This window comes from Myotis myotis, unplaced genomic scaffold (assembly GCF_014108235.1).
Source record: "Myotis myotis isolate mMyoMyo1 unplaced genomic scaffold, mMyoMyo1.p scaffold_m19_p_4, whole genome shotgun sequence".
Lineage (NCBI taxonomy): Eukaryota > Metazoa > Chordata > Mammalia > Chiroptera > Vespertilionidae > Myotis > Myotis myotis.
Window position 1 is genome coordinate 51,568,320 of NW_023416346.1, and position 14,538 is coordinate 51,582,857.

Here is a 14,538-nt window from a genome sequence, read left to right on the forward strand (position 1 = left end):
GGGGGTTGTTAGCCTGACTGCCAGTACTCTGGTAGCCAAAAAGAGGAAATTGGAAAAAGGCTGGGAGTGGAGTGAGTGAGTCTTAACCTCATTGAAACCTTCTGTTTCCAGCTTTATTCCCTCTCCCTATTGTCCTTGAGTTCAGTCTCTAGTTCAGTTATTCCAAAAAGTAAACCTGTCTTCAGCTCGCTTGGGAAATAGGATGAAGGAGAACTGTCCTGTGAACAGTGTACTGCTCATCTGTCTTCAGAGACACCATCTCAGGAGATGGGTTTGCTTCTTACGGGCTTCTTGTTGGCAGTTCTCTTGGCTCCCAAACAGTGACTGCTAGTACATTGCTTTTGGTCTTCTAAAATTTCATTGAACTCTCTCTCCCAGTGTTCTCTTTCTTTTGTTTCAGATTATTTTTTCCTGTGGTTAATGCCTTTTTAGTTTTAAAAATTATTTTAAACTGTTTAAATTATTTCATAGGGGGAGTAGAGATGAAATATGTCACCTTCATTTTTAATTGGATGCTGTTAACCTAGTTTTCACCTGTTGCTTTCCCTCTTAAAAAAATAAAAGTATTATTTTTCTGATTGTAGGTTATCTGTATTCATTATACATATTGGACAATATAGAAAAATATAAAGGAGGAAGTAAAAATCACTTGATAGTAGTTATCTTTGGGTGATGACATTGCATTCTGGTATATAATCACCTATGAACATTATCAGTATTTTTATGTCAGTAGATATAGAATTACATTATAATTTTTAATAACTAAATAGTATTATAGTATAAGTGTATCCACTTAAGTGCTGTTGTTTGACTTTTAAGATGAGCTTTTTCCTCCGACTGTGAACAAATATAACACATATCTTGTATACTCAGTTATTTTCTTATGTAATGATTTTCTTAGTATGAATCTCTAAAAATGTAATTTTTGAGTCAAAGAAAATATATATTTTAAAGGTTTTTTCTATGTTGCCAAATAACTCCTCTTTCTCCAGAAAAACTGGGCTAGTTTATGCTCTTGTCATAGACGCACAATTACACATATTTTCCTAATCACACTACTATTATTTATTTTTTAAATTAACTACTTAGGTTCCATTTTGGTTTCGAAATATAGGTAGTAATGTTAGCTAGAAAGTTAAAGTTGAAAAACTGTATTTCCTTAAGAAAAACATTCTTATAGTTAACTCTGGGCACTGTAAAGTTATTTAAGTAACAGTTGCCTATTATTACCATAAAGATAGTGAATTAATGTTTCTCTTTCTTAATGATGGTTTTGTTAATTATGGTATTATTGATATAGCACACTTTTAATATCACCATGCTACCAGAATTTTTATTGATATAAATCCAGATTTCCCCCCTTTAAATGTAGTATTTTAAAAAGTATTTCAGCCTATAACCTGTTAGTCACTCTCTGAATGTACTCATGGCGTAGAATGTGACTTGAATAATTTGTCATGTAACTATGAAAAACAATAATGGGGAAAGTCAAGCTGTATCACAATCAGGTGGAAAATGGAATAAAATTCTAGGACCTGATAGGCCCCCATAACATTTCTGTGCTGGAATGAGGAATGAAATTGAACAACTCATTATTTGGATAATGAACTAAACATGAGCTGAACACATAAGCTTTTCTGTGCCACAAAGATTTCTCTTGTCAACCTTTTGTTTGAAATTATAATTTTAAGACATATCAAAATGTATAAAATAATCTTGATTGTATCCATCTATATCTGTCTGAACTTATACATATTTCATAGCAGTTGTTTTCATGTTTTAAATATAAGTGTGAAATATATGTAGTATCATAACACAAAGTACGAAATTGTTTTGAGGTGATTTTTCAACTACCAGTGGGTAGAAAAACTGCTCTTTACTCCCACCTGCTGGTCACATTTTGTAGTGTTCTAGGTAATTCATAGAAAAATGCCACATTGTAAGATTATTTTTGTTTTTCTTTCCACTAATCTTGCCTACTTGTTGGCATTTTATTCTGTTTATAGGAACTGTGATTGCTCTTTGCTCCCTATAGCCTGTGGTACTAGATAATGTTTAGGAGTTCCCAAAACAAAACCTCTAATGCAGCCTTTTTTTTTTTAAGCTTTGAACAGCATTTTTAGTTAATAAAGATTAAATATAGGAACTTTTATATAAATGTGTTAAATTTGCTCTTGTGCAACTGAAGTAATGTGCCTGCCTTGTCCCAATTTGGTCAGTGTTTCTGGGTTAGAACCTGTGTAAGTGGGGACAGTAATATGAAAGAAACGATTTTGGAGGCAAATCTATAGTTGAGAATTTGTTTCCTTGAGATCCAAATGTGATCTTGGGAATAGATGGGCTTATTTCAGGCACTGCTATGTAACTAGGCTATAATATATCAACAGGATAGACATGATTAATTTGAGCAAGTTTTTGTTCTTTTTCTACCTATTCAGGCATTTCTTTTAAAGTTGGTTTTAAGTAATTTGAACGATTATTTTTCACACTCAGCTTTATAATTTTCTCTCATTTTTAATAAGAAACTAATTCAACCAATCTTTCATAAAACTCATACTAGTCTTAGAACAAAAACTTCCATGAATTTGAGTTCTTTTGTAGTTGTCACTGAAACCAAGTTGTTTCTAAAGTCACTAGGCTATTAGCAGTAGTTTTTAAACATGCAGATGTTTGCTTTTTCAAAATTGGTGTTTTAAATAATTGCGTATAAAATACAGCTCATCTGTAGATTCATATTACTGTCAGTGGGCCTTCAGAATTTTAAGGATGAGCTTGTATTAATAAGTAATGATGAAAAGTAATTTATTGAATTTAAAATTATTAAATACTGTATTTATTGCTTCCGTGCCCTTATTTTCTTACATTTCTTTCAACATGTTGAGTTGTCTCTCTCAAATAATAAAACTGGCATTTTATACCAATGAAAAGTATGAAATTCACAATCCCCTTTTTTATTCTGACTTGAAAGTTTAATAAAGCTTATGAAGAACAGTTGTCTAGAGACTTAATTTTCTGTCGAATGAATTAATAAATGTGGATATATTTTTTGAGGGCTGTCATGTAGCCCTGTGGATGGCAGTGAACAAAATTAATACTCTGCTTTTATAATAGGTGAGACAAATATATAATACATCGGGTGGTCAGTTGTTTTTGTTTTTTTTTTAAGAAAACATTGTAAGAAGATATAGGGAGTCAGAGACAAAGGGACTTCTGTTTTGTTATGAGTGGCCAGGGAAGTCCTCTCTGAGGAGGTGGCATTTGAGTGGACACTGGGATGAAGTAAGGAAGTGAGCTGTGCATCTGCAATGTGGGAGACCATCCCAGGCAGAGGGAACGGCAAGTAGAAAGACTCTTAAGAGGGAGATTGTCTACATATATATATTAGAATAAAAACTTCATACACCAAAACTATCTAACTAAAACAATTTATATATACTTTGAGGAACATAAAATGAAATTGTAAGCTAGTGGTATCAACTAACATACGGTTAAATAAGCTTGCCTCATCCCCTGCATTATCTAGATAAATCCTGCAAAATTCATGTTTTATTAATTGTTTTTCTCCCACTTCCCCACCCTTCTCCCCCTGTACCTGCCCCCTTCTCATTCCAGTGAAGTTGGAGCGTTTTGAAATTCCAATCAAGGTTTGCTTGAGCCCAGAACCATGGACCCCTGAAACTGGTTTGGTCACTGATGCTTTCAAACTGAAAAGGAAAGAACTGAAGAACCATTACCTCAAAGACATTGAGAGAATGTATGGGGGCAAATAAAATGCTGTTCTCTTTATAATTGCACAGTAGGTGGTCTGGTGGTTTTTAAGACTTTTAAGCCTTGTTGAACTATCTGTTAGAATGTGAAGTATATAATTCTAAAGACATGATCATAAAAAACCCCAAACGTGATTAAAATAATTGTTGAATCAACTTTAACTTAGTTTTACATAGTCGTAGTGAAGCTGAAATTGAAAAATTGCTTCCTTTTAGTTGTTACTAATTTTAGAGTAAAAATTCTGTTTTTAAAAATTAGCCTAAGATACTTGTTTTTATGAGAAAATTATTTAATGTTGAACAAAATCCATTGGAGTTGTAGTAGAATGTAGTTTGATGAAATTTTCAGCTTCCAATGTCTATTGTCTTCCTAGTTCAGAGGAAGCTTAAAAATATTAAGCATGACAAAAAACATATATTAACACTACTCAAAACAGAAGTGCTACAGGTCTTTTAAATTCTTTTCCAAACATTTGTCCTGAAGGGGAAATTAAATCATACTATAACATAGAGAATCAACACCTTGCAAACCATTTTAGGATTCATAATTGTTGCATAGGTTAGAATAGAATTATTATATATTGTGAATAATTACAGTGCCTGAATTAAGACTAAAACAACATAAACTCACCAAAAATATCTAGTAATATATTTAAAGGGAAATTGAACTTCTGTTTTTGAAATTTGGAGGTCTAAAATCAGTAACTGTAATTATTTGAATGACTAAAGATTACTTAAGTACATTTGAAAAAATGGTGAAAATTATCTTTCTCTGTTCAAAATAGAAGACTGAGACCAAGAGTAAACCGATAGGAAGTTATTCAAATTTTAATAGGAAGCATTTTCTCTGTTAGGAAAGATGAAATCCTAAGTGTTTATAGAGTTATCACCCTTGCACAGCACTAAACCTGGGAAAGGATTTAGACTCTGAATTGATCTTTGATAGCAGGGACTGATTTTAAAATGTGCTCATATTAAATTACACATGTAATTTAAGGTCTGTTTGCGGTTCTGATTGTATTCTTGAGCAGTAGTTCATATTTTGAAAACCTTTCCTTTTGCTTTAATTTTAGCAAAGCGGGTTATGACTTCCCCAATATCTTGTTTGAATGTATGGAATGATTAATTAACTTGGATGAGTTTGGGGAAGTTAAAGGGAAGAACACACTGTTACTACTTTTTTCCTGTTTGTGAGAAGAGTTTAAAACTGGAAAATGCTGGATTCGGGAGAAGGGAAGTTACTCAATAAGGAGCTAATATTTGTACAGTAACTTGGCATGTGGGCTTCTTTTTGAATCTTTAATTAAAATCAGGGATTATATGTCCCTGATAGATATTCACACTTGAACCATAGTTACTGTAAACAGCAAAAAATCTTAATACTGTTACTCTTTGCACTTTTTTCTTAATCGTTTTACATATATATAAAGCTTATATTGCTTTGTACAGATGTGGGCCACCACTGCAACAAAATACATTCTCTTTGCTCTAAAATATTTATAAGGAAACTATTTAAATGTTATGTATATGGTGGTAAAAAGGAAAAAAATCATCTGGTGTTATTATTATCAAGAACGAAGGTTTTTGTAAAGATTTCTGTTCAGTGTTCTGCAGTGTAAAATTTGAGGCAAGTTCTCCCTGCAGTTATGTATATGTGAGTATTTTCATTCTTCCCAACTTGCCTTTGAGGAGTGATGAACCATTATTATCAAGTAGACTACTATTCAGCTTCTACTGTTCCTGGCCCACTGTTAATCCTTTAAGGATGATTTCCTTAGACATTTTCAATATATGACTTTCGCCCGCATTCAGAATGGTGATTTTAAATGTGCAAGTGCATGCATATTCAGATATTTGCACCCCCACCCACTTCCATCTCCCGAAAGCTAGACCACTGCCAACTAATCTGTTGTGTAGGTCCTTTAGAAATACATAATTAACACTTAAGGTTGGGTGCTGCTAATTCTTTGCGAAAATCCAAATATTGTTAAGGGACCAGGGAGATGCCACTACCCCCTGATTTTTCATTAGGAAATATACATATTTATGTAAACAAATCTTTCCATATTCATAGTGACTTTTTAAGTATTTGAGCCTAAAGATTTTGATCCTACATTTCTATACGTGTTTAAATCATTCACTGTTCTTACATGTCAGCCATTCAAATAAAGTGTACTTTAAAACTTTACTACAGTTAATGTACATTTCTAAGTAGAACACTTGTGACCTTTGCTTTAATTTAATGAAAGTGTCTTGCCTCCTTGATATTTGTATTGATTCTTTTTTTTTCTAAAGTGGTGATATAATTGTATGGCTTTTCAGAACAGAGACACGGGTGAATGATTTTAAAAGTCAGAAGTTAAGGAAAGTAATATTTCTTTGGTCATAAAGACTGATTAAAAATCCTCATCTATATTTTCTTGATAGCATAGGACAAATGTTTTGAGGTGAGATGAAAACAGGTTAAAGACTGTGTGATATTTGGGATTTGGAGAAAAATATTTTAATTTTCAAATGTAGTTACAAATTAGAATGTGTTCATATTTGTACTTTCTGTTTAAATGCACGATTGCAGGATTGTTACTTGGATTTTTGTGTTTCTTCTTGATGAAAAGTTCTGTTCTTGTTTTTAGTTTGTACTCGAATCTCAAGAAATAAATCCACCCATGTTATCAAGTTAATTTGTGCTTAATTATGCACCAAGGTAAAATCTGCAAGTTTGAAGAATATTAGCCAAACTTTTAAATACCTATATTTAAAGTACTCATCTTTGTTTATGGAATTGTATTAAGCAGTCAACCTGGTTTGTGTAAGATCCACTCATACTCCAGTTTGTAGTATTTGAACCCAAAAGCTGTTACTTTGATGCAGTTAATAGAGTAGAACCCTTTAACTGATATTGTGAGACAAAACATAGTCATGTTGTGTGAATTGTTAGTAGGTGCTAATAAGTGATAACTGTTGCATTTAGTGTAATTAAAATTTATGGAGAAATTAATTTATCTGATTACATGATGGTTTTTATAAAAAAAAAAAAGTGTTAAAGCTCTGGAACCAGACTTCCTCAGTCTATTTCCTGGCTTTGCCACTCACTAGCTTTGTGACTTTGGTTGGGCAAGTGACTTACATCCCTCAGCTGCATTTCTCCATCTGGAAAAGTGGGGTTGACTGATAATAGGATCTAGCTCATAGGGTGGTTGTTAGGTAACATGAGTTAATTCATATAAAGTGTTTAAAACATAGTAAACTTATGTTAACTGTCACCATTATCATCATTATTGTATTCAGACAGTATTCATCAGTCAGGTTGTCTAATGTATTGCTAGCATACGCGGGGCCTTAAAGGATTAATTGCCTCCTGCTGAAGACTTTGTAGAAAGAGTTCTGGTTTCAGAGGTGAGGAAACCTGGGCTCATTCTTTCACGAGCTTTGTAACCATGGACAAATCTCATAACACCCTCTCACCCCCGTAACCTTAGTTTCTTCTTCCCTTTTATTTAAAAAAAAAACTGGACTTCAAAAATATTTTTTTTGCAAAAAGGGAAAGCTGAATGACAGAAGATGTAAGGGATGTAATAGTCTATGACAGTGGTTCTCAACCTTCCCAATGCCGCAACCCTTTAATACAGTTCCTCATGTTGTGGTGACCCCCAGCCATAAAAGTATTTTCGTTGCTACTTCATAACTGTAATTTTGCTACTGTTATGAATCATAATGTAAATATCTGATACGCAGGATGTATTTTCATTGTTACAAATTGAACATAATTAAAGCATGGTGATTAATCACAAAAACAATATGTAATTATATATGTGTTTTCCGATGGTCTTGGGCGACCCCCGTGAAAGGATCGTTCGACGCCCCCCAAAAGGGTCGCGACCCACAGGTTGAGAACCACTGGTCCATGAGGTCCATCACAACCAGCTTTTTTTGTTTTGTTTTTTTAATTCTTTATTGTTTACAGTATTACATATAGTATTACATATATCTCCTTTTCCCCCCATTGACCTCTCCCCAGCCACCCCCAACCCCCTGCACATGCCCTCACCACCACCCCTAGCATGTGTGTCCATTGGTTATGCTTATATGCATGATACAAGTCCTTTGGTTGCTCTCTTATCTGCCCCCCTCCCCTGCCTTCCCACTGAAGTTCCATGGTCTGTTTGATGCTTCTCTGTCTCTGGATCTATTTTTGTTCATCAGTTTATGTTGTTCATTATATTCCACATATGAGCGAGATCATGTGATATTTATCTTTCTCCAACTGGCTTATTTCGCTTAGCATAATGCTTTCCATGCCCATCCATGCTGATGCTAATGGTAAGAGTTCTTTCTTTTTTACAGCAGCATAGTATTCCATTGTGTAGATGTACCACAGTTTTTTAAATCATTCATCTGCTGATAGGCACTTAGTTGTTTCCAAATCTTAGCTATTGTAAATTGTGCTGCTATGATCATAGGGGTGGCATATATCCTTTCTGGTTGGTGTTTCTGATTTCTTGGGATATATTCCCACAACTAGCTTTTGTGTAATTTTGCTGTCCCTAGGTTTTGGTTTGTCTTTTAAATGATGCTCTAGATCCCAAGTTTTCTGTAGGGATATGAGGCTGTGGATAATGCCATCACAAGTGAGGAATCTACTAAGTACGAAGAGTCTCTGTAATTCTTATGTTCTCTCTTTTAAAGAAAAAAATCAGGGTTCTGTACAAATCATTGAAGGCAGTTCTTTCAAACTTTTTTACTGTGATTCACATTCCTGTGTGCAAATGCTTATGTGTATATAAAATGATATTTTTTAACAATGTTTATGTGGAAAAAAAATACACATGTGATGCTCACTTTCTTTTTTTATTTAAATGCTGATCGTGACCCAAATTGGTTCAAGGACCCACAAAATAATGCTATCCAGTAGAACTTTCTGTGAATTTGGAACTCCTCTGTGTCTGTGCTATCCATCACAGTAGCTACTAGCCACATGTAGCTATTGAGCATTTGAAATGTTAGTGTGACTGAGGAACTGAATTTTATATTTCATTTCATGTTGAATAGCATAGCTCTACAGACTTTGCAAGACACGGTTTGGAAAGGATAGGTTAAAATAAGCTACTCTATAAAGTCTATTAAAGAAAGCTATTCCCTGGTCTCCTCTTTTTTAATTCCTCTACCTCAGAGGCAGCCACTTTCAACTTTTAGTGAATTATTTGGATATTTACTGTCTTGTATTTAAATAATGTGCTTGTTGTGGTGCTGCTTTTCAACTTTGTCATGTTTTATTGACCTCTTACTATACCGAAGCACACTTCCTATCCTCCCAATATATATGTGTACTTAGATAAATAAGTGTTTAAATGATAATAAGTATGCTACTCAGAGCTGAAATGTATAGTAGGAAAACTGATTAATTTTCTTTTTCTGCATTTATTTAATATTATCTCTTGCATTTGCTTGGCTTTCTATGTATTTGTCACTGATAATTCAACCTCAGACTCTCCACCAATTGTCTTCTCTCAAGATTTGCAGATAACAAGAATTCTAACAATCTCATCTTATGGAAGAAATCTGCCCTAGAACCATCTGACCTACATCAATCTAGATCATTCGTCGTGCAGGGCCATTTCTTAGGATCTACCTTCACCATCATCCTAGTAGTTCCCTTCACCTTTATCATGTGTTGGATCTTATTTCTGGTATCCCACGTCTTTTTCTTACTTGGATTATTTCCTCTTTGATGTAACACATCTTGTAATAGCTTACTGAGAAGGGATATATAGAAGTCGCATTTCAGACCTTAATTGATCATTTGGTTGGACGTACAATTCTAGATTGAAAGTGTTCCCTCCATTGACATTAAGCTTCCAGTGTTAATTTTGGCAATTCAAAGCCTTTCAAATTTCTCCCATCCCTTCTATGTGACTTGTTTTCCCTTGCCAAAGCTCATAAAATCTCTGTGCTCTAAAATCTCATGATCATGTGTGGCTATGTTTCCATTCATTTTACTAGACCATTTCAACCCAGAAACTGACATGTACACCTGTTCTGAGAAATTTTCTTGAATTTAGTTGATTTTCCCCCTCCATTTTCTTCTCTCTCTTTTGAACTTCTAATGTTCAAATGAGGAGTCACCTGGGTTGATCCTTAATTGCCTTTATATTTTTGTTCCTACTTTTCATCTTTAAAAAATTATTTCTGGGAGATTTCCTCTACTGGCTATTTTAGCTCTTCGTTTGAATTTTTCTGCTATCATGTTTATAATTTCTAAGAGCTGTGATTTGTTGTTGTTGTAAATATTTTTTTCTCAGTTCTTGCTTCATGGTATTTTTTAAAAGTTTTTCTTTTTTTGCTTTCTTTACCATGCAGAGCAAATTTACTCCAGTTTAGCTGTTTTCTTTATTACTCTTGTCTCTGTTCTATAAAAATAATTGATAATCCTTGCCTGCTTGTTTAATAGAGGAAAGTACTAGAAAGCTGACTGGAAGGTCTAAGTGTGTGCGTGGAGCTTTTAAAGAGCTTTGCTGTAAGGCGATTTTGTCTGAGCCATTTTGCAAATCCCACATTAGTATCTTTAGAATTTTCCTCTAGGGCTGATTGGATTCCCCTGTGAGAAGTTTCTTCCAATTTCTTGTATGGAGGGTGAATTTTGAACTACCAGTATTCTGGGTAAATCATATGCCCCCCCCCTCAAAAAAAAAGGCTGGGAAGAGGGTTGCTTCTGTATTCATCATGCATACAATTGCTTAATTGCCATGTTTTCTGTCATGTTCCCAATGTCCCCTCAGTTTTCCTCCTTCAATCTTCTGCTGGGGTGAGAAGTGGGCAGTATGGTTGAGGGAAGTGGTTGATGGATCTGTATATTTTTTTAAGACAGCTGCTTCAGTCTTTGCTCCACTATAACAGAATACCGTACATGGTATGGCTTAAACATCACTATCTCTCACAGTTCTGGAGGCACTAAGTCTGAAATAAGTGTGCCAGTATTGTCAGGTTCTTGGTGAGAACCTGGTTTACAGACAATCTTTTGCTGTATCTCACATGGCAAAGAGCAGAGAGAGCAAAGTCTTGTGTCTCTTATAAGGGCACTAACCTCATCACTCCCAAAGACCCCGTTTCCTAATCACATTGGGGATTAAAACTTCAACATAGGGCCAGCATGGCTCAGTGGTTGAGCGTCAGTCTATGAACCAGGAGGTCACAGTTTGATTCCTGGTCAGGGCACATGTCCAAGTTGTGGGCTCGATCCCAAGTATGGGGCGTGCAGGAGGCAGCTGTTCAATGATTCTCCCTCATCATTGATGTTTCTATCCTTTCCCTTCCTCTCTGAAATCAATAAAAACATATTTTAAAATAAACTTCAACATACTAATATTGGGGTGACGCAAACAGCCCAAAACATAAGTTTTTGATCAGTCCTTTCTTTGGCTTTAGCCCCTTTACTTCCACTTGTAGAAGTACCTGGTCCTGCCATTTTCAGAGCCCTTTGGATATTACACACAATATAAATAGTTTGTTTCTCTTTTTTTCTCACTGCCCATTTAGGATTGTATAAAGATTTGACTTTACACCAGCCTCTGGCTTCCAAAAATTATTAATGTTTTCATTTCTATTTTCTCTGTCCTTGCAGGTTTACACCTTTAAAAAATTTACTTAGTATAGTTTTAGTGAGTTTTCTTTCTGTCTGGAACTCCTTTATTTTTTACCCAGAAATCACCCCTAAGGTTTCTTTTTTAAGAATAGTTTTATTGATTTCAGAGCAGAAGGAAGAGGGAGAGAGATAGAAACATCAATGATGTGAGAGAATGATTGATCGGCTGCCTCCTGCCCATCACTCACTCAGGATCGAGCCTGCAACCAGGGCATGTGCCCTGACCAGGAATAGAACCGTGACCTCCTGGTTCATAGATTGATGCTCAACCACTGAGCCATGCTGGCTGGGCCCCCAAGGTTTCTTTATTAAATATGATAAAGTCTGTATCTAAATTATTAAGAGGTGCTTAGCTACTCACCAGGATAGCTTAATTAACAAAACAAAAACAAACAAAAAACCTGACAATACTAAGTGACTGTGACAACGTGGAATAAAGCATGTAAATTCTCATACATTACTGGGGGGAGTGGAAATTGGTGCAGCCATTTTTTGAAACCTGTTTCACTATTACTAAAGCTAAATATACATTTAAACAATGACCTAGCCATCCCACTTCCAGGTATATACCCAGGAGAAATAAGTACAGCTGGTTCTCAATGTTGTTGATAGGTTCTGCAACTTTAAGTAAAATTATGTACAACAAAACCAATGTTTACCATAGGCTAATTGATGTAAACAAGAGTTAACTTCTTATGGCATCTCATCTGCGTTCTAATGAATTATTGAATAAAACTATGCTATTCGAGGACCTGCTGTACTTCTGTCCACATATAAGAATTATAGCAGCACTACTAATACTGATCCCAAATTGGAAACAACTAAAACAGCCATCAACAGAATAGATGAAGTTGTGTTATATCCAAAAGAAGAAATACTACTACATAGCAAATAAAAAATTAACTCTAGCTACATGCAAAAGCATGGATAAATCTCACAGATAATTATGTCATATAAAAGAAGCTAGTCACAAGAGTACATTATGATTCCATGTATATGAAGTTCAATAACAGTCAAGATATCTATGGTGATAAAATGCAGAAAATAGTTTTCTTTGAAGAGAGTGGTGTTATTGCCTGGAATGGGGTATGCAGGAACCTTCTGGCATACTGGAAATGTCCTATATCTTGTTTAGAGGAACATCCTGGTAGGGCCAGACATGTCTGGCCTGCACAGGTAAGATTGGTACTGTAAAGGAAAAACTGAAAGGTGTGGGTATTTGGGTGTGTTGGAGGAGAAGAAGATGAAACAATTAGGTTCATCATATTCTGTCCAGCATATGCTAATCCTCAAGCTGACCAACATTTGGAGCAAGTGTGTTTAAGTAAGTGGTCAGAAGAGCCTGAAAGATCATCTAATGGGGAGCATCTTTGTGGTTCTGACTGGGGGAAGCACATGTAGGTGGCTACAAAATAAGAGGTCCAGAAAACTTGGGTGAACTTAAAATACCTGAATGTAGGTCAGTATATGTCAATGTTTACACACACTTGTAGTCTCATTTGGGCTTAGTTTTTGAGACATGACATCTTGATGTACCAAAAAATTCATCTCTTAACTCTCTTCCCACTATTACCACCCTAGATCAGACCCTAACCCCTTTTTACCAAGAACTATAATAATCTCCTAACTAGTTTCTTGGCAAGTATTTTTTTTTCCATCCCTGCCAGTATATTCCATCTTGTATATAAACCTGCCAAACCTACCTTCCTAAAATACCATCTTGTTGATACTATTTGTATTCTAATCAATATGTTAGTTTGGTATTCAAGTTCCAAAATCAAAAGAGCTCTCTACCTACCTTACCTCATCTCTCTAACAGGAACCTTCCATTCTGTTTCACTTCTGCATTCTCCAGTATGCCAAATTCATTCTCCCAAATGGTTCTTCACTCTGGCTGCACTTAGGAATCATGTGGGAAGGTTAGCATCCACAACAAAAACAAATGAAAACCAGTACTCATGTCTCATTCTCTCTCACTGGCCAATGGTGGCTTCCCTGCTACATCTGTAAATTCCTTCATGAGCACCTCTCTTTAGAATTAAATCACAAAATACTTCCAGAAGGAAGGGCAGTCTTCACAGATTACCAAGGAAGGCTCCTAGTTAACTGTTGGCTCCCTCAAATTACTGTTTGCATGGGATCAATTTTTCTTTTGCTTTGGTAGATTAGCTATTTCCTTCAACACTTGAAAACCTCAGAGAATCTGAAAGAAGGTATAGATCCAGGACATTTCTTGGAAGACACTCCTAAGAGTATCAAGAATCAGAAATGGGCTCTGCTTCCTATGGTGGGCCACTTGGAAATGCTAAATATCAACTTTACCTAATTTGCATTTTTGCCTTGGGGTTGTAAGAAATCAAAGGAAAAGGGAAAAGAAGACAGAATGTACTAATCCACTCATCTGTCTCTCCAGAGTGACTTTTGCGGCAGAAATCTGAAAACGATGCTTTTGAAGTTAGATATTTATTCTTGTGCCTAGCTCTTTTCTAGCCCATGAGTTATAAGAAGCTCAGAATCAGATATATGTATACATGCATATATATTATAGGCATGTCTATATTTTCTTTTTTAAATCCTCATCAGAGGATATTTTTCCATTGATTTTTAGAGAGAGTGGAAGAAAGAGAAGAAATACCGACATGAGAGAAACATCAATTGGTTACCTCCTGTGCGAGCCCTGATCAGGGCCCAGGGAGGAGCCTGCAACCTAGGTACGTGCCCTTGACCAGAATCAAACCGGGACCCTTTATTCCCCAGGCTGATGCTCTATCCACTGAGCCAAAGCGGCTAGGGCTATTTTCTCCTTTATGGCCATCAGATCTACCTTAGCTGCATTTTCAACATTCCTTAGAATAGGGCACTCCAATGGCTACATTCAATTTGGGATGGTGAATAACACATTCAAACAGGAAAGTAGCAATATGGCTCTCTCAGACCTGGTGAAAGGCAGGACCAGAGAGGGAACTCAGGACATCTTCCTACTTAGATGGTGACTAAAATATGAACTATCTCAGGGAGAAATGCAGAGATGAATTAAAATCTGTCAGATTTGATCCCAAACTTCTCCAAGTCACATCATTTTTAATCCAAATCTGCATTTCATTAGCCATCAAGATTCATGATGGTGAGAGA

General features: G+C 35.5%; 1 protein-coding gene across 5 annotated transcripts in view; it reads left to right on the forward strand.

The window, feature by feature from the left end:
- The window catches only part of ACSL4 (acyl-CoA synthetase long chain family member 4), an 88,401-nt gene extending 81,953 nt beyond the window's left edge, over positions 1-6,448 (forward strand). For all 5 annotated transcript variants that reach the window (XM_036303980.1, XM_036303983.1, XM_036303984.1 and 2 more), the window contains exon 16: positions 3,613-6,448. In XM_036303980.1, the coding sequence (XP_036159873.1) occupies positions 3,613-3,770 (158 nt within the window). In that variant the 3' untranslated portion in view covers positions 3,771-6,448. The remainder of the gene's footprint in view (positions 1-3,612) is intronic.
- The last annotated feature ends 8,090 nt before the right edge of the window (positions 6,449-14,538 follow it).